Source organism: Convolutriloba macropyga, chromosome 2 (genome assembly GCF_964194025.1).
Source record: "Convolutriloba macropyga chromosome 2, txConMacr16.3, whole genome shotgun sequence".
In the NCBI taxonomy this organism is placed as follows: domain Eukaryota; kingdom Metazoa; phylum Xenacoelomorpha; order Acoela; family Convolutidae; genus Convolutriloba; species Convolutriloba macropyga.
Genome location: NC_134469.1, coordinates 52,247,094 through 52,268,310, shown reverse-complemented (window position 1 = coordinate 52,268,310; position 21,217 = coordinate 52,247,094). Strand labels below are relative to the sequence as shown.

The following is a 21,217-nucleotide window of genomic DNA, read 5'->3' as shown; positions in this document are numbered from 1 at the left end:
ATGCTGTTTAACTTCTGTTTGATTCAATCATTTTTATGAGTTATAAAGAGCTCAAAAGATTTTTGTTTTTCATTTAGATTCGGTTCTCAGCGTTCGCAAGCAGGCACCTTTACGGAGGCACAAATGAAAACAACAAACAAAGAAAACACGTACACATAAAAACAAAGTACAAAAATACAATCACAGATATTTTTATATACCTACAAACGCGTTCGTGTATATATCTTTAATCAACGCCCATTTCAAACAGTTATATTTGGATTTTCGCAATCTGAACCCTAAATTTTTAATTTTAATCTAATCGCACGGAGGCTTACATAAAAAAATTACAATTTGTTATCTAATAGCGATATCTAGCTAAAAAGAAAAGCATCGCTACAAGCCAGCCATGTATCAATTGTTGACTACAGAATCATTTCAAACGTTGCTGCTGAAAGCCCAAAATACCCACCACCAACGGTCAAATGTCTTATTTATGCACTAATTTTCCGCATATACATTTCACGTCGCAAAAAAACAAGAACTAGTGTCTCCAGCTTTTCAAAAATCCCACATAGTGGTATCAAACAAACTAAAATGTCGGCCTTTGAAGCACCTCAATTTCGTTACCAAAATAAGAATGTCTGGGCCTCCCACGACCCACATTGCACTTTTAACTCTCATGCACATTTCACAAAAAAACTTTGATGAAAACTTTGACGCGTCAAATTTGAATCAGTCATCGTTGAGATTAAATTCAAGACCGAAGATAATTAGCTCCAATAGAGCATCACAGCGGCTGTCATTTGGTAAAACCGCAGCCCAGATACAAATTCCCTCAAACGTAAGCACTCCACTAAAATAAGATCTCACTGAACAGCAAAGATGCGGTTTTCGAAGAAATTTGCGATTGCGTGCTCAGAAATGCAAAGCAGGAGCACGCCTGAAGGATTTTCAATCCCCGTCTCCATTTACAATGGAGAGACCTTGTATGATACGATCGTGTGTGGACTGACGAGAAGGTTACAGCAAAAGACACACGCTCTGCGAGATATCTTGATGGAGAATTTGCATGCTAGCCATCCGAAAGATTTTTTCGATTCATCCGTGAAGTGATGTCTTTGGCGCAGCACTGTTGGTGGCTATACATAAATTGCTAAGTCTTTGTAGGGTTATTCTGTCATTTTTTTCTTAGGAGCTGAGGTTTTCTGCTTGTGCTGATGTAAAGATATCCGAGAACTAACTTTGCTCATAGGTTCTTCAGTAAAATTTCACGGACATTTACATTTTCGCTGTTTTTATATTTTTTCGGGACCACCTTTTTTTCTATTTGGCGTCTGATTTTCTTTCGGGTCTTTACATTTCGTCCATGCGTCCAAGAAATATCACAAAAGGCAAACATCTTTGGATTTAAATTTGTCCTATTAATGTCTGCATAGAATGTCTGCAGGAAAATTGTAAATGCTTTTTGATCTAGTAGTTTCCACCAAAATAGGGAAAAAATGATCTCAAGGATTAGTTTTAGTTTTGCATACAATAACTTTTGTTTTTTGCATTTGTTTGATTTTTAGGTTTTATACGTTGGGTGCTTCCGCTCTTTTTTGCTTTCTTTCTGGTCACGTAATTCTGATTTTGATGCTTTTGAAGGCTAAGGACTACTCGATAGAATTGGACTTTTTGGACGGTTATTTTTTCAAAAGAAGTTTTGTGTTTGTTAGAATATCGATCAAACTATAGTCTTAAACTTAGTGAGAATTAGAAAGAAAGTTTAACTTATCAGATTACAAAGACAAAAAAATTGATTTTGGTCACAGAATTTATAAAAGTGAGTCGTCAAGAAATGGTGCTTAGAGTCAGTATTCGGTTCAAATTGGTGAATCTAGATAACTAATGTTAGAGTGAGATTATTTGATGTAAAATCTTCCCAGCATGTGTTGAATGATTAAGATATCACCGGAAATGTGAACGAATTCTTAGAAAAATGTAAATGCATACCATCTATGGTACCCCCTGCGACTGATTTCTGGGAAATTTGCAAAAGCAAACCATATTGGGTAACCCTTGCGACCCCCACTGTAAATCAAGGTGCTAAGATTAGTTTTGTATCTTGACTTTCGCGCACTGATAATTGATATATATACAGCTGATTTTTGAGCCTTTTTTAATCCCTCAAATCAAATCACCATCTTGATCTAATAATCAGATCTCTCCTGTAAATCTCTGAGTTCTATTTTAAAATATCATTCTTGTTGTTCTCTCGTTTTGAGAAATTAATTTTTCTACTTAGTTAAAAACGCTTTCATTCCGCTTGCGAAAACCCATAACCCAACAGGTTATGGGCCCAGCAGTTTTCTAAGTCATAAAACTAATTTCTAAAACAAAACTAATTTGTTGTTGACAGTCATAATCCTTTTATGCCTAGTAACATTTTTTTTCACAACTGTTTTGCCTGCTAAAACTACGATGGATCAACAGACAGTGAAGCTGCTGACCTACACAGGAAAGGCACAGGACTTTCCAATCTGAAGCACAAGATTTTGGGCAATGATGCAGACGAAGGGATTCTACAAATCACTACTTGGGACAGAGGAGCAACCCAATGAGCCTGCACCACTAGCCAATGGGGCAAGCAATGATGAAAAGAAGACCCACAAGGTGCTGAAGGATGCAAATGAGAAGGAAGTTGCAGACATCAAGGAGAAACGGAACAATGTGTGGTTCCATTTGGCACTGACTCTAGATGCAACAACCCTCATGCTGATGAGACATGACTGTGTGGGAGATGACGGCATCCGAGATGGAGCAAACGCTTGGAAGCTTTTGCAAGAGAGATTTCAGAGTGTGGAGACGCCTACAGTGGTGACTTTGGTGGCACAGCTTGCTCGACTGCAGCTCGAGGATGCTGCGGATTTGGATAGCTTCTTCATCAGAGGACAGGAGCTGCTCACAAGGCTACAAGAAGCAGGGGAAGCAATCTCAAAGGCCCTCTTCAACGCATTGGTCCTCAATGGTCTGCCAATGAGGTGTGAAAGTTTTGTTATACAGGAAAGCTTTAACCCGGCAACGAACTTCGCAGAGTTGAGGAAAAGGCTGCAGAATTTCCATGAAAGCTCAGCACAGAGGCACAAGGGACAAAGTGGTTCAATGGCACTGGCAGTGAAGCGTGACTTCAAGAAGGGGCCCAAGAAAGAAAACTGCTCTGTGGGTGGGATCCCTGGACACTTTGCCAAGGACTGCAGGAGGAAGGAGACAGACCAATGCAGCAAGTGTGGCGAGAAAGGTCATCTAGACAGGGCATGCAAAAGACAAAGAGATGCAGGCAAACATGAGTCAGTGGCAATGGGCCAACATTGGCTTCTGCAGACGAGGAATACTGGGCAGCTCTTACCCAGTGGAATACAGCAGGCTTGCTAGTAGACAGTGGTTGTACAGATCACATAGAGACGAACATCGATGCGTTCCTGGACTTTGTGCCCATTCAATCAGTGGTCAGAAATCCCAACGGAGAAGCTTCCAGAAGGGTAGGCAGAGGCTATGTGAGGATCGGCATACCCTCAAACAAAGGGGATTTACAATGCGAACTCAAAAATGTTTTTTTTTGTGTTGGACTACTCTTCAAATCTCTTATCAGTCTCAAGATGCACGGAGTGGGGACATAGCTTCATTTTCGAGAAAGGAAATAGCTGCATGAAACTCCAGAAGGGAACTTGGGTAAAACTAACACAAGAAAATAATTTGTCTTACATACCCTGCAGCGTTCTAGAAATCAAGATGAGTTCCAACATCGTGAAACTTGACAGTGTAAGGAAGTGGCACAGACGATTGGGTCAATTAAATCAAGCGGATGTGATCAAGAATGCACCAGAGACAGTAGGGGAACTCGATAATGCATGCAATGAGTGCGCATTGGCCAAGATCACAAAGACTCCAGTACCAAGAGTTGCAGAGACTCAAGCAGAAGAGAAGTTAGAGAGGGTGTTCACAGACGTAATGGGACCTTTCAGAGTAGAGTCACTGTCAGGGTTCCGGTTCAGCAGACCAATACACGAAGTTTGTGTCTGTGGACTTGCTTAAGGCAAAGAGTGAAGCACTGGCCAGCCCAAAGATGTTTGTTCTCAGTGTGCGGACGCCCAAAAGCTGAGACAAGACAATGCGAAGGAGTTTCTCTCAGTGTAGTTCAAGATGTACTGTTTAGATGCAGGCATTCTGCAGGAGAAGAGCATACCAGAGACGCCACAACAGAATGGGTTAGCTGAGAGGTGCAACAGGACACTGCTGGAGATGGCAAGATGCTTGCTCATTGACACGGGTCTTCCCAAGATGATGTGGGGAGCAGCAACTCTCCATGCAACAAGGATCAGGAACTTAGTTGTGAGACGAGGAGAAGCAATATGCCCAGCAGAGCTGATGCGAGGTATAAAACCTAAGCTTTCAATTAGTAAATTATCTATTTTTGGTTGTACAGTCTTCATGAGAAAGCGGGACAGAGATGTCAGCATACTTGAACCCAAGGCACTGGAAGGAAAGCTTGTGGGTTACACTGAAGGAGACAACGGATACCTGGTGTACGTACGCAGCAAACGCAAGGGGCGAGATGTGATCATCAAGGAGTCCGAAGTGGGCTCAGTCCCTGACACCACACAGACGCCCGACCTACTAAATGAGGGGTCACAGCAACTGGGGATCTGGCACCCAGATGATGGTCATCAAGACGATGGCAACAAAGAGGAGAAGGGCACATTTATTTCAATAAAAGAAGAGTGGCATGACGCAGAGAGCGTGAGCACTCAAGAAACGACACTGTGACGAGATGCCTCAGATGTTGAGGAAGCAGCACTGGATGAGGAATCTACTGCGACAAGAGGGAGACTCAGAGGCTCTGAGTCACTGGAAGACAGTGAAACGGAGGACTTCTCACAGACAGTTGGCTTTGTTGAAGAGGCAGTGGAGCAGCGGACAGGGCAGAGCCTAGACGAGGGACATGAGTAAGGAAAGTTCCGCATTTTTTTTGGAGAAGTCAGGACCCATCTTGCTATAACTGAGGGTGACTACGTGGAACCCAAAACAGTCTACGAAGCCAGGCAAGGTGACGATTGGGACCAGTGGCACCAGGCAATGAAGGACGAGGTCAAGGCACTCCAAGACAACGAGACTTGGAACCTTGTGAGACCACCCACAGACAGGGACGTCATACCGGGCAAATGGGTCTACAAAGTTGAATTGGGACCCAGTGGTCAAATGGACAAATACAAAGCACGCTATGTGGCGAAAGGCTTCAAACAGATGGAAGGACTGGACTAGTTTGAGACGTTTGCGCCTACCTGTAAGCCAGAGACATTCAGGATTCTACTTCAACTATCAGCAAAGCAGGGCCATGTGATGCACCAGTTTGATGTTAAGACGGTTTTCCTGCACTCACCAATAGAGGAAGAAGTGTATCTGGAACAGTCACAGGAGTTTGTAAAGCAAGGATCAGATGGGAAAAAGTTAGTATGCCGACTGAATAAATCAATTAATGGTTTGAAACAGGCAGCTAACAACTGGTATAAGGAACTGGCAATTTTCTTACTGAGACAGGGGTTCACCAGAAGCAGGAATGACCATTGCTTGTTCGCAAGAGCAGAGACAGAGGGTCACAATTTCATCTTGGTCTGGGTTGACGACATCAAAGTGACATCAAGAAGTATGACAGTGATCTCCGATGTCAAAAAGGCACTCGAAGCAACATTTCACATGGAAGACAGAGAGAGATTACTCTGGTTTCTGCGTCTAAGAGGGCAAAGTCACAGTCGACCAAGAATGCTACATAGAAACAATGCTTGAGCGGTTTCAAATGGATCAATGCAAACCCTCACGAACTCCAGCTGATTTGAATTTGAAACTTCAGACAGCACAGATCGGAGACGAAGAAGTGGACCAGAGGATCTACAGAAGCTTGGTTGGATCACTTCTGTATCTGGCCAAACAGACGAGGCCAGACATCATGTTCAAAGTTAACATTCTGTCCAAACACATGAATGCACCTACCAGTCAACACTGGATGTGCGGAAAAAGACTTCTGCTATATCTTCAAGGTTCAAAAGCTTAAAACTTACTTACACAAAAGAAGCTAGCTACCATTTAGTGGGGGAAAGTGATGCCGACGGGTCTGGTGACGTGAACGACAAAAAATCAACGACGGACTACTACTTCAAGCTCAACAGACGTGGCGCAGCACTCAGCTGGAGTGTCAAGAAGCAGGCCACAGTTGCTCTTTCTTCATCAGAAGCGGAATATCAGGGCATTGCAGCAGTAGTTCAAGAAGCATTGTATCTGCAACAACTTCTGGAGGATTTTGGCATCCAACAGAAACATCCAATAGCAATTGGAGAGGACAACCAGAGTTGCATCAAATTGTGCCAAAATCCAGTCATGCACAAGAGGAGCAAACATATTGAGACAAAATTTCACTTCATTCGGGACAAGGCGGAAGATGGGACTATTTCAATTCATTACATTCCTACTGACAAAATGGCAGCCGACATCTTCACGAAATCTTTACCCGTATCGAAGGTGGAAACTTTCAGATCTGTTTTGAGGGTAACAGACTCTACGCAATCAGCTCAAGTCTGAGTGGGGGTGTTAGAATATCGATCAAACTATAGTCTAAAACTTAGTGAGAATTAGAAAGAAAGTTCAACTTACCAGATAACTAAGACAAGAGCAAATTGATTTTGATCACAGAATTTATATAAATGAATCGTCAAGAAATGGTGCTTAGAGTCAGTATTCGGTTCAAATTGGTGAATCAAGATAACTAATATTAGAGTGAGATTATTTGATCTTAAATCTTCCCAGCATGTGTTGAATGATTATGATATCACCGGCAATGTGATCGAATTCTTAGAAAAGGTTAAATGCATACCATCTATGGTACCCCCTGCGACTGATTTCTGGGAAATTTGCCGAAGCAAACCATATTGGGTAACCCTTGCGACCCCCACTGTAAATCATGGTGCTAAGATTAGTTTTGTATCTTGACTTTCGCGCACTGATAATGAGTATATATACGGCTGATTTTTGAGCCTTTTTTCATTCCTAAAATCAAATCACCATCTTGATCTAATAATCAGATCTCTCCTGTAAATCTCTAAATTCTACTGTAAAATATCATTCTTGTTATTCTCTCGTTTTGAGAAATTAATTTTTCTATTTAGTTAAAAACGCTTTCGTTACACTTGCGAAAACCTATAACCCAACGGTGTTGTTTATGTTATTCTCGCCGAAGCAGTAAAGGCTTCGAAAGAGTGACTGGTTTTAGAACATGAGTTGCTTCAAATTTCATTTTCGATTAAGGAAAAAACTGAGTAACAAATGAGCCCTAACGATGTAACAATTCTATCAGTCCATAACAGGCGACCAATAGTGTTTGTTTTTTAGTTGATTCTTTTGGAAGTCATCGTGCCCGAGTTTTTTTTAAGTTTTCTGCCTATTTGTTATTCCATTTGCTGACTTGTCGCTATTCCTGATGAGTTTTCAAATAAACTGCAAAAATGACATTTTTTCTCATTTCTCGTTTTTTTATTGCATGACTTGGTTTTTTCTCACTTTTACTCTAGTCGCATTTTTGTTAGGTCTCTTTAATGACTTCGACACTTTTTTTCAGTTACAGAAAGTTTTTGAGTTTTGGACCCTTTTCCTCCTGGCACATTTTCACAAAAGGTATTATACGATTATATTTATTTAATTTCTAACGGTATTATTTCTAATGGTTGCAAGTTTGATATTTTTATGGGTTTATAATGTAGTTTCGGTTCTTCAGGACGTTGAAATCAGATAACTTTTTTTGAAAATTTCAATTTTTGCAGAACTTTTCAACTACTTTTCGTTTTTCTTAATTTTCTCATCATTGGTTTTGTCGAGTCTGTGTAAGTATTTCCTGGACACATATTGCAAGCTGTTGTTTAACTTATAGTTTTTGGTCTCGATAACTTTGGCATCGTTAATTCTTTAAATAAGGGACATTTTTCTTTTTTTGGATCTTTTTTCATTTATGTAATGTTTATGTAGTGGTCGTATGCTTTTTTGACTGTCAAAGGCTGATCCTGTAATAAATTTGCTATCGGTCTGTATTTCCTTGAAGTATTTGGGTAAAAACTCAGAACTTGTTCTGCTCTGCTAATTTTTGGTTTCTTTTTATGGGCTTCATACTGTTAACTATGGCGATTCCGTAACATTTTGTCGTAAAAACTCGTAAAATGATATCTATGCATATCAAGAAAAATTTCAATTTTTTGCTTCAAACATGGCCCCATTAAAACGTGTCGTTATTCAAATTGTTTGATAAGCCTCTTGAACTTGGGAGACGAGAAAAGAGTGAGAGTTGATTGTTATCAGCGGTTTATCTTAATTTATGAGAGTTGTTCTAACTTTGTGATCTCGTTTGTTGGTTCTCTCTCGCCTGGTCGATTTCTCTTATCCCTTTTCATTAAAGTGTTGTGAGCTGACTACAAAACAAATATCCGGTCCAGCTGGCAAGTCAGCCACTGTTGTGCGGAAATGAGGCAAAGACTAGAGAAGGGGAACAAAATGTATTTGATAGGGTGAAAATTAGGTGGTAGCAATTAGTGTGACTTGGCCGGTGGGGTGTGATGGTCACTAGTTGTTGTTGTTGTAGGTAGCCTGGGGGTGCAAAGTGTGTAATTTCCTGCCAAGCATAATAATGCACCCAATAATCACAACTGCTTCTGCTGTTCTACCACTACGCAACTCAGTTCATCGTATTCTCTTAACTATGATCAGGTTGGTTGATTATGGTGGAAGGGTAGAAGCAACCGTATGACTACATACACAACAACATAGCTACTTATATGGAGTAGTTTTATAATAATAAGTGGCTAACAAAGTAAAAAGGGGAAAAGTTGCTGATAACATGTGGCCAATTTCCCTTTTACTCTTAGCTAGTTTTGGGCAAATAAAAAGGAATGATTTCCTTCCATTCTAATTTTTAATTCACTTTTTCTTACCCGCGCGAGACACTTTTGTGTGTTAATCTGCAAACCCACTTTCACTTTTAAATTGCCTCCTTCGTTATGGAACAGTGCAGAAGGAGCAAAAGGGGAAAAGAGGGTTTCCAAGAGCCCAAATGCCTGTTATTAATTCTTTACAAAACCCAAAATATTTGGGCGTGCATTTTTTGGGACGAGGGGCAGGGAAGAGAATTCAGTCTATGCTTCCTTCTTTTTGTCTGATGAAGCGGGGGCGGGATTGGCAAATGGAGAGATGAAGATGAGCTGTAGAAGGGGGGGGGGTGTTTTGATGCGTGATTCTACAACATGCATATAAGGAATGTTTTTTTTTGCTTGATGCTCAGTTAATAAAATAGTTCATTTTATTTTGTTGGTTAGCATTTAGTTAAGATAAAATAACTATTGCCAGGTACAAGCAAAATTATTGAGTTTAAAATGGTATTAGTAATGGTTATATGAAATAGTTAGTAATGGTGATATAATTGTTATTTTACAACCAGGGCAGGGGAGGTGCTAAGGTTAGTGGGATTGTGAGGAAAAATGAATGTAAAATATCCGCCAGAGAGCCATTAAAGGAGCAATAATTCATTCACCTTTTCTTCATTTTACCCATGAAAACAGTCTTATGTATCATTATTAATATTATTATTTCATCACCCAAATCTGTCTATTTTTACAACTCTATATTCCATATATGGTACAAGAGCGTGTGTTGGTTGGTGCAGTGGTGTATCATGATTAGCGTAATGCCTAGTTGTAGTGGTAGTAGTAGTAGTAGTAGTATGTAGTAGTGTGTAGTATGATGTTGGTGTGTTGTGACTGTGATAGTGCAAAATGAAAGTGCAGCTTGGCATTGATAATATTCCACCGCCCGCTTACGATGAATTTGTTCCCTTCTCTAGCAGCAACACAACCATACCACCATAATGCTGTGCGCATCGTTTTCCATTCTACCGTTTGTTATAGACATTGCTATTTTATCCCCCATTATTTCAGACAAACAATAACAAACTTGTGCGCAATTATGGAAAAAAGAGAGCGAGAGAGAAAAATGCAGATATATATATGTGTGTGTGTGTGTGTATATTGATGAGAGGGTAACTCAGGTCCATAATAGCTAAACTTACTACAAATTGCATAGATTGTATGTAGCCCTTTTGCTTTCCTATGCGTACGTGTGTGTGTGTGTGTGTGTGTGTGTATGGTAACATTTGAAGAGCCCGGTGCCTACCGTTGCTAAAGTATCTTTCTTTTCATCCACAAACTCTCACCACCAATTTTTCTAGCCAGATGGTTTGAGAGAGGGAGAAAAAGAAACCAACACCACCACCAGTACTGATCTGATGAATTCAACTTGTTTGTTCTTCTATGGCTATTCACTTTTGCTCATACTGGCCCGGTTGGCAGAGCAAATCACAAGTATGGATATTTACAGCCATAATCATTGCCTCTTTATCTTCTGACCATTCGTTCACTCATCCCTTCAGCCAGTAGTCGGCTGGTGGCTGTGCTGGCTAAAAGAGCACTTGGATCTGCTCGGACTTTCTGGACCATCAATTACTTTTCTATCTACTTAATTACTCGCAACTTACTTTCAACTTTCTCAGTGTGAAAACATCTGCGCATTTATTTCACTATATCCATCCACACAATCGCGCTCTTGCGCCGCCCACGCAAACAGGCCTTACCTTTATGGTCATTTTCAAATTGCTTACTTGTTTATTCCAAGTTTAGTTATGGAAATTTCCTTACGATGAATTCGGTTTTATGAGAGCCATAAAAATATTATATCATGGCTAGACGACAACATGCACAAATTATGCACCCAGAAATTACCATAACACGATAAATCACTGCGGAATACTAACTACGGTCTTTGTAGTAAGGCTCACGCTTACTATCTGTGCCGCCTGAGTGGATATTTGTTGTCGTTGTTTGTTTGTTTATTTGATCGAGGAAGATGAAAAGTGCGAACAAAATTATCAACAAACCGGTTGAACAATGGAGCGTCAAGGAAAGTAAGTTTGTACCCTCAAACTATCAAACTAACTATGTCAATTTCATACCAATCCCCCCCCCCCCCCCCCCCCCCCCCGTGTTCAAATGCAGTTTCCGTGCATCAGCCACAGCAGTGCGACTACATAACTACAAACATGTTCGAATACGATAATAAGATAAGAGGTACCTTTTATTTCCTACTGCTGTATTCGAAGATCATTTTTGCTATCTTAGATATCCATTTTAAAATAGGCTTTTTCTTTCTATTTTGTTGCTAATTTGACCCAGATGATCCAGAGAACAAAAGGTTGATCAAATCAATTTTACAATGCGAACTTTGTTGAACATTTTGACCACCAAAAATCTATTTCGACTGATCTAAGGCCATGAATCATCGAACGCCGTCAAGGTTAAGACTTCCTTTCGAGACACTAACAAGTTGGTTAAATTTTGTTCTATAAATCATTTTCACTGGACCACAAAATTTCTTTTTATTCAATTACCACTGTCGGCTGGGCGAATTAAGGGAAATAGGAGCAGACCCGGACCTAATGCCAAGTCAATTTCAGTACTGGGCAAGTCTTATTACAAATCTTGATTCACTTTTGACAACACTTGGCTGTCTAAATCCAAATCTTGGACAAGACTCGGCAGTCAAAATTGAAGTCTAATTAAGGTCAAAAATCGTCCAAAATAGGTCCGGAAAACGTGAAAAACAGCCGACAAATGGTCCAAAATAGGTCCGGCATCGTGTCCGGACAAAACAGTCCCAGACAAAACAGTCCCAGACAAAACAGTCCCAAATTGCAAAATATTCCCAGACAAAACAGTCCCAGACAAAATAGTCCCAAGAAACCAGACAAAACAGTCCCAGACAAAATAGTCCCAAATAAAATGTACCTAATTCCATTATACCCAATGTACTTTGAAATGTTCGTTCAATAATCCGACAACAAATTAGCAGTCGCTATTACCCGTATGTTTTAACATACTTAATGGCCATGGCCATGCCTCAGCGGCCCGTGGGACTTGATATGAAACTATCACAACCGAACATGGGATTAAATTATCCGCTTGTTAAATCATACGTGTGAGAGCTATAATAATGGCCTTGGGACTATTTTGTCTGGGACTGTTTTGTCTGGTTTCTTGGGACTATTTTGTCTGGGACTGTTTTGTCTGGGAATATTTTGCTATTTGGGACTGTTTTGTCCGGGACTGTTTTGTCTGGGACTGTTTTGTCTGTTCACCGTCCGGCATACCTATGATTTTTTGGCGTCACAACGCCAAATCTTTAGTTATTCCATAAAAATTAGGCCAAAATAAGCCGGACATAGCTTCTTAAAAATAACTCCTTATCAAATTTTTAAAACATTATATAAGAATTTGTATTTGAACTGGTGGTCGACGAGATATCATTGAGTGGATAAGAAAAGTAATTAGAATTGCCCATAACTGAGAAAACTTGTACTTAAACTTGTATTTAAACTTGCCTAGCACTAATATTGGCTTGGAGTTCGGTTGTTAAAACTTAACAATTTGAGCGGAAAGAATAAAAACGAAGTATTTTTTAAATCTTTTTCGTTCACATTTTTCGAAAGATTAATTGTTTTAGCTGATCTTTAATCTGGCAAGCCTTGCATGCTTAGGGACGCCTCCTTTCACGCTTTACCCAAAAACAGCTGATCACTAAGACATGTTTGAAGCTTTTGCAATCTGTGCCTTAAATGTTGAAAGAGTTTTATGGTTTTCTCAAAAACAATATTTGCGCAACAAAATCTGTGAAGCACACTTTTAGCCTTTAATTTATGTTGATACCCACTAGGTGAACATAGAATTTAAGATCAAATGACCACAATTTGAATTTAGTTTCAATTTTGATTGATGTCGCAAGTTTTTTGAACCCCAATTTTGCGGGCTGCAAGCTTATTCCAATTGAACTTTTTCTGTAAAGACGCCCATGGAGAGAGAAAGCAAGAATTAATATTTTTTAGTTTTTCAAATTTTGTCAAAGAGTAGACAGAACAAGATATCAATACGTTAACATCGTGTGTAAGCATTTGTATGTGGTATGTTCGTTTGCGTGCGTGTATGACAGTATGTGTGTGTGCACGTGCGTGTGTGTGTGTGTGTGTGTGTGTGTGTGTGTGTGCACGTGCGTGTGTGTGTGTGTGTGCGTGTGTGTGTGTGTGTGTGTGCGTGAGTGCGTGCGTGTGGTAGAATCAGATTCCCATTATTGCAAAATGTTGTATTGCTTTTATTAGTCTTTTCTTGGTATTAACATTGACAATTCAAACAATTTGAGTTTTTGGGGTTCTGAGATCATATGTTTTTTTTTGATTATTGATGATCAAAATTGAACGTTTTTGTAATGCTGAAAAAGTGTAAAGAAGAGAAAAGGCTTGTTTTTGCATTTTTAAAAATTTGAAGTAACTGGTCTCCGTTGAAATTTTCAGTTTTCATGACTTCGCCGTCCTTTTTGCAAGAGTTTTCTGGAAGTCCTATAGTTGGAGACTTCAAGAGCCTTACTGCTTTTTCTGTTTTTGGCTATGGAATCTTGACAAAAATGGAAGTTACCTTGTTGTTCTATCTTGTTGCTGTAAAAAGGTTCTAGTTCTTCCTTGCCTAACAAAAATTTATTTGTGAATAAGAGACCAACTAAGTTGCTTTTTCCGGTTTTTTTTCAAAACATCTGCTTCTTTTGTCTATTATTGTCCATTTTTTAATTTTCCCCTTGTTTTGAAAATCTTTTTATAGCAGTTGTGGGTTTCAACTTACTTGACGATGAAATATAACAAAATAAGATTGATTTTTGAAGTATCTTATATTTATCTTATTATCGGTTATTTTTGTTTTTTGTTTCTCATGAATTGTATGCTTAACATACTGAAAATTGTTTGCTTTAGAAATTTGTTTCGGATTCTGCGTTTTTTGACCAAGTGAAAAACAGCATCCTTTAAACAGTAATTTCTATTAATGTTTTATGTGTTTATTTTTTTCATGTGATTTTAATCACCTTTAGGGGCTCAAACGAAAATGCGACATTTTTTCTTATAAGTTTTGGTTGTTCGTGTAGATTCTTATCTCCTTGGTCTGCATCATTTTCTATCTCAAATTAGATTTTGTAGAAAAAATAGACAGCCTTATTGTCATATTTTTGCTTTGAAATTTGAATGTCATGTGCTATTATTGTCATCTAAATTAGTTACTCTATTTGCTAATGGACGCCGTTTGTCATCTACTGAAACGAATATCATTTGTGTGCTCTTATTTTGGACATAGAAATTCTTTATTTCTCTTTTCAGGGCGCAAATTAACGTTTTATTGTGTTGTTTTTAATATTAGCTTTTTCTTCTTCAACTTATAAAGGAATGTTTTGGCTGAGTTGTGAGTGATACATTTCATAAATTGTGAAATTTGTATCATAAATGTGAATAGTTTTAAGTCACGCTTCTTATTCATTAGTTTTAGCTTAGCTTCAATGGGAGGATTTTGTCAACTGGTAATAAATATCAGTACCCGGGTTGACCAAAAGTTTTAATCATATTTTGGACCATTGACTTCGCAAATCAAAAAAGTTTTAAAAGATTGGTAAAACTATAACTTTGCCGTAAATGAAAGTTCTATGACTAAAACTTTTCCATAAAGGTAAATTTTAAGACTGCAACTTTGTATTAATATGGAAGTTCTAAGGTTACTACTTCTCCATAACAACAGAAAGAAGGCTTTTAAAGAGTCTTGATTTTTTGTGAGTTCTCATGAGCTTCTTAAACTACAAGGGAAAACAGTTTTGACTGTTTTTCATGCAGAATAAGCAAAAATGGAGGCTCTTTTTAAAAACATATCTATATATATATATATATATATATATATATATATATATATATATATATATAGCTAAAATCTACAATCTCGGATCTGCCAGTAATATTATAGCACATCATAAAAGAAAAAAAACAAAGCACAATTAAAATACAGCACATGGGAGAAGGTTGAAATAATTGACAAAGTAGGTCTTATTGCATTTTTTTAAATACGGTTGAATTTGTGAGAAACAATTGACGAAATCGCAAAACTTGATGTTATACATCACTTATGGGAAATTTTTTTCATGACCAAATTTATCCTAACGCACGCTTGATAAATATTTTTTGAGCGGCGTAGATTTAGTATTAGAGAAATGAGACTACTTTTTATTGAAAACAATCGAAGAATTAGCATTTCCGACCTTCGCTTGTTTTATATAACCATTTTTTATGCAGTGAGCGAATAGGTAAATCTCGCGTTATTTTTATCATCCTTATGGATAGGATGCACTACCAAAATAGCATGGGCCACATTGCACAACAAATTGACGTAGCAGCTCCTAATAGTTTTTTAATATACAATTGACTTTTTGAGAATTATTTGACGAAATCGCAAAACTTGACGTTATATATCACTTATGGAAAAATTGCTCAAATCATTGCCAAAGTAGGCCTACCGCACGCTTTTTATGCTACTTTGACAAGTCTAAAATTTGAAGTAAAGAAATGCGAACAATTTTTACGTAAAAACCTATAAATAAGTTTGCAATTCCAATCTGTATAGAGAATTTTTGGAGCTCAAAATTTGAAAACGCATCAACTACTTTTTTGTAGACGAGCTAGGTCAGAAACTCATTCGTTTTCAGACTCTACTCCCATTTTGACACTCCTCCTTAGACCCTCAATTTAGTTGAATAAGTCCTTGACTAGGTTGAAAGACAATTTATGTTGAAGCACCATGTAGAGAGTTTTTGAGCTCGAAATTTGACAACGTATCAACTACTTTTTTTGTAGACCAGCTACGTCAAAAATTCATTGTTCCTCAGGCTCTATTCTAATGTTGACACTCCTCTTCAGACCTGCAAGCTAAATGAATATGTCCTTGTTTAGCTTTAAAAAATTTGGTGAAACAATATTTAGGAAGTTTTTAGAGCTCAAAATATTACAACGTATTGATTACATTTTTTGTAGACCATCCAGTTCGAAAATTCATTCGCTTTTAGACTCTATTATTTTAATGACACTCCTCCTTAGACCCTCATATCAATTGAATAAGTCCTTGACAAGGTTGAAACACAATTTTTGTTGAAACACTAAAAAGGGTTTTTGGAGCTCGAAATTTGTTAACGTATCAACTACCTTTTTCATTCACCAGCTGGGTCGAAAATTCATTTGCTTTGAGACTCTATCATAATGGTGACACTCCTCCTTAGACCCTTAATTGGTTGAATAAGTCCTTAACTAGGTTGAAAGACAATTTATGTTGAAACACTATATAGAAATTTTTTGAGCTCGAAATTTGACAAGGCATCAACCAATTTTTCTCAGGCCAGCTAGGTCAAAAATTAATTCGCTTTCAGACTCTATTATTTTAAACACACTCCGCCTCAGACCCTCAAATCAATTGAATAAGTCCTTGACTGGGTTGAAACACAATTTTTATCGAAAATTCATTTACGTTCATGCTCGATTCCAATGCTGATACTCTCCCTTAAAAACTCAAATTGATTGAATAATTGGTTGAGTAGGGTGAAAAACAGTTTGTTGAAACACTATAGAGAGTTTTTGAGCTCGAAATTTGACGACGTATCGACTGCTTTTTATCATGTAGCTTTTTTCGAGCCGCGATTCTTGTACTAGGTCAGTGATTACAAGCCCATACTGAAACACACAGTCAACTGACCTATGGGGTAATATCAGCAATTGTACCATATGCGATGAAAAGAAACAGAGACAAATGGTTGTTTCCGTGAATTGTGTTCGCAATTACTTAACATAAGTCCTGATATGTGATCACCAAAAAGCTGGTTGAAACAGCTGTTGTGAAGTTCTTCTAACACATTTGTATCTTTCATTGGTAACTAAATCAATTTACCCAGAATTAAGGCCGGAAAATTATTGCCATCTGCACTCTTAAACACAAAATAGCCACAATGTCAAATCTAAGAAGTCATTTTTGCGTGGTTTTTCGGCACTATATGCTTTTTTTTCAATTTATGGGGGCCATTATTGGTCTCAACTAAAATATATTAGTAGTGTATGCTCGGGGAACACATTGATATGTTCAGAAAAAGTTTTTGTCGGAATTCGACCTGTCAATTCCTGTTACCAAACTTTTCAAATTGACCGTAATTGAGCTCTCAATTGTTCTAAAAGTAAATTATACTTAAGTCAGTGGACATAAACGACACTTTAGGACAATTGGATACATCTAAAATAAGTAATTCGGGTACCGATTAGCTTAACTTTTCACAATATTGATCCGATTTGGGACCCAAAAACGCATCACCAATGTTAACCGAGCTGACAAATATTGATATTATGGGGTTTAGACTGTATGGACCTAGAAACTACTATCCTATAAAGCCAGGATTTACAATTTTGAACTTCAAAAAGTTTCTACGAAAAAGTTTTAACTCGCCTGTCCTAAACCGTTAACTTTTTTAAAACGGGTTCAAAACGTGTTTTTGGCCAGGGGTCATGTTCCAAGTCTGTTAGAAGTGCCCTGAATAGGCTTATTGAACCCAGTTTGTTTCAGTCCTACTTTAGAACGATAACTTTAGAACGATATGTGTTCTCAAAAAAAATCGATTCCGGCTCGCGACACTGTTAAGATATGTGGGCCATGTTTGTACTGAGACCAGGGCCCATTTTTTCTGACGACAAGATATCTTATTCCAAATAAGAGGAGACCCCAAACTTTAAGGTAGTGCACTGGATATTTTACAGATGTAACTAATTTGAAGCCATAAAAATTGATTTTAATGTTTTTGGCCACCTGTCGCCTTAACACACCTTAACATTTCGATATAAGTGTGTAAAGCAGATCAATAGAAAACTACCCTGTAATTTATTAATATAGGGGTCGTATTGGTGTCTGTAGACGTAACTCAAGTGTTTCTAGTTATCCCGAAGGCTATTCAATCGATTAGAACGCTTTTTGGAAAAGCGTTCCGAGATAAGGCTATTTTGCGTATATGCATTTTGGAGGCTCTAAAACTTGGCATCTTAAAACACAGTAGATGTGGTTAACACAAAACAAAAGTTCTACGGCAGGTCGTAGGAACACAGCAGGAAACAACAGAAAAAAACACCATCCTTTTTCATCAGTGTTCATGGAGAACGAGTGCTCTGTTCCAACGGTACCCGGGAATTTGGGGCCAGATGCAGAGCTCGAGATTCTGCCAAGGGGATAGTTCCGTTTAAAAACGCTCCATAATTAAACCCAGGGGGTACAAACCCTCTAACTAAGAGCAGGCTGAGGACTTCGAGTGTAGCTTTCATACCTACTATGACGTCCTATGTTTTTTCAGATCGGATAGGAAAAAACCCGTTTTTGACCTAAAAAACGAGTGCCAAATTGCATTCAATTTTTGGATCTTATAAACAGTGCTTTTGTCAGTTTTTTGTTTTTTTGGTTTCATACACATGCGAAATTATATAAGAGTGCTTTTGCAGCCACAGGAAGGCCACTTTTCAATTTTTAGTCACTTTGAGACATCATCAAATTTGGGCATTTTGACAACGTGATATCTGAATACAACAACGCTAGTGTTATTTTCTGCACGAATATACGGTCAATTGGTTGCTAGACATATTTGCAGTTGCCAGCTGTACATAATTCATTTAGAAATCTTTCAAGCAAATTTTTATAATTTTATCATATTTGTCCTCTTTGGTGTCAATTGTCAGGATCAAGATGGCAAAATTTTATTTTCTTCTGCAGATCTGCAGCAAGCTAATGTTCAATTTCTCTTAAGATACATAAATTGAGCAGATCTTAACGTACAGGAGCATTGGTTAACACCTTAAATATAAAAAATAACCGCTAGGGTCAAATTTTGGAGTAAAAACTAAAAAATTGAGATCTCTGTATCAATTAAAAATGTGTTTAGTGTTTTTGATTATTTTTGTCTCCAGTTCTTTCTATAAAAAATTTTAAAAATTTTGCAAGAGATGCCACTTCTGATCGGCTGAAACTTTGTTTTTCTACAAGATGATGGTTATTCTTCTCACCTTTTTTATTAAAACCAAACGATAGGAATAAGAGAAAGACATCTTTGCAAAAATCCAAAAAACCTTCATTGGACATTGTTTGTAATTGGTCAGCTGTTTTGTAATTAGTGGTCTGCAGATTTTAAAATTGGAAACACTCTTTTTTTTGAAAATCATAAAGAGTTGGAAGAGTCTTTGCTTTGAATCTTAGTTTTGTTTCGCCATTACAGAAAACTCTGACAACGTGTACGTCAACCGTATCTGTTAACATAAGTTTTTGTTCAAATTGAAATGAATTGAAGTTCTGGAAAAGTGTTTCAGTGTGTCAAAACAACTAGTCTTGTCTTTTGATTGTTTCAATATATGTTTTGGCATTTTTTCAGTTTCTGGTTTCATTAATACCAAGATTCTTGCTTTTTTTGGTTCTTTTTCTTTTTTTGATGACTTCTAGGCCACAGAAAACAGTTTTCTAATAGATTTTCTTGTGTTTAATCATGTGATTTTTTTAGTTGCTTTTAGTCGTCCGCAAACAGTCAACGAAATAATTTTTTTCAGGTGGTCTTTTTTGAAAACTTGGTCAAATTTGGTATTTCAGGGGCTTTTTTGGCTATTCATTTAATACTGTTTTGGTTAGTTTGCGATCACTATGCTGATGAAGAAGTTTAGCAGTAACTGAAATTGTGATTTTCTGCTTTACACCAATCTTTAGTTTTTTTGTGAGAAAACTGATTCCATGTTCTATCGATTTATCAATTTTCATTTTTTTGTGTGTTATACGCTAATTGTAGATCCCTGGACAAGAACCTGAAATGAGGACCCTAGATAAAGCGTTGTATTTGTTGCCAAAAACTGAAAACATTATCTGGATAATTTCCAAAAGCCAAAACATTGAGATAGGTTGTTATTAATTATGATGAGGTAAAATTTTTGCTTGATATCAGCTGAAAAACACAGTGCTTCGAAAACGTCTGATTTCTTGATAAAAACGCAATGGCAGTAGCAGCTGGTTTTTTTAAAAAAGAAGCTAGTTTAACCGAAATCATGGGTGTGCGATTTACCCCATTATTTAGCTTTTTGGGAAAGCACTGTTTCTGTGTCCTATCGAGTTTTTAGTTTCATATAATTTCTTGTGCTATAAGCTAGTTGTACTCTCCTGGACATGATTTTGAGAGGAAGACCACAATCAAAGCGTTTCAGGTGGTGCCAAAGTTAAATAGTCTTTTATGAATAAATTTTGAAAGACAACACCTTGAGATAGTGTTTCAATTCTTGTTGAGGTGAAACTTTGATTGATAACAGCTGAAAAACACAAGATGCGCTCAAAGGTCCTTTTCTTTAAATGAACGTTCAACGGCAATAGCAATATGTTTTTTCAGGTGAAAAATTTCGACCTTAACGGAAGTCGTGGTTGTCCGATTTACCCCAATTTTTTTGGGGAAAAAACTGAAACCATATTTCATCGAATTTTTAATTTCCCATACTTTTTGTGCTATGCGCTAGTTATACAGCCGTGCTCAAGAACTTGAGAGGCGAACCACAGATAAAACGTTTTATATAGTGCCAAATATTGATTATATGAGAAGGAGTAACATCGGAAGACAAAATAGTGATATATTGCTATCAATTCTTTATGAGGAGAGTGTTTGCCTAATATCATCAGCTCAAAAACACAAAATATGCTTCCAAAGTGGTCTGTTTTTTCACCAAAAATTTGAATGCCAGGAAAACGTTTCGTCTTGAGGAAGAAACTAGGTCTTTTACGGAAAAAAATGAACCAGAACTGTTCTATGAAGTTCTATGACTGCATCTTTTTCGTTGTTGTTTGCTTGTTGCGATCCCACTTGATGCGACGGTTTTGCACTGAATATTTCAGAGCATGCAATGACATTTTAAATTATGTTCCGACTTTTTTCTAATTTTTTTCTTTTTTTTGAGTTTCTATGATTACAACTTTTCCATAATTCTCTTTTCGCTTGAAACTCAATTTTTCATTTTTTTTCGGCTAGTTTTTTGAAACATTTTCCCCCTACTTTTCATGATGTAATGAAAATTTTCATAAAAATTGAATTTCATAGAACTCCCTTTTATTAAAGTTCTATGACTACAACTTTTCATGGACGCCATAATATGAAGTTATATTTTTATAACTTTTTGAATTATGGGGTTAACCCGAGTAACCAAACCATTTGTGCGAAGCTATTGAAAACTTTT

The 21,217-nt window shown here is 37.5% G+C and overlaps 1 protein-coding gene across 9 annotated transcripts in view; it reads left to right on the top strand.

Moving 5' to 3' along the window:
- Positions 1-21,217, top strand: part of LOC142358757 (uncharacterized) — a 150,719-nt gene that overhangs the window by 18,588 nt on the left and 110,914 nt on the right. For 5 of the 9 annotated variants that reach the window (XM_075410328.1, XM_075410321.1, XM_075410330.1 and 2 more), the window contains exon 2: positions 10,274-11,005. In XM_075410328.1, coding sequence (XP_075266443.1) covers positions 10,948-11,005 — 58 coding nt within the window. In that variant the 5' untranslated portion in view covers positions 10,274-10,947. Of the gene's footprint in view, positions 1-8,635; positions 8,761-10,273; positions 11,006-21,217 lie in introns of all 9 variants that reach the window. The other 4 variants (XM_075410322.1, XM_075410325.1, XM_075410324.1 and 1 more) reach the window with 2 other exon arrangements.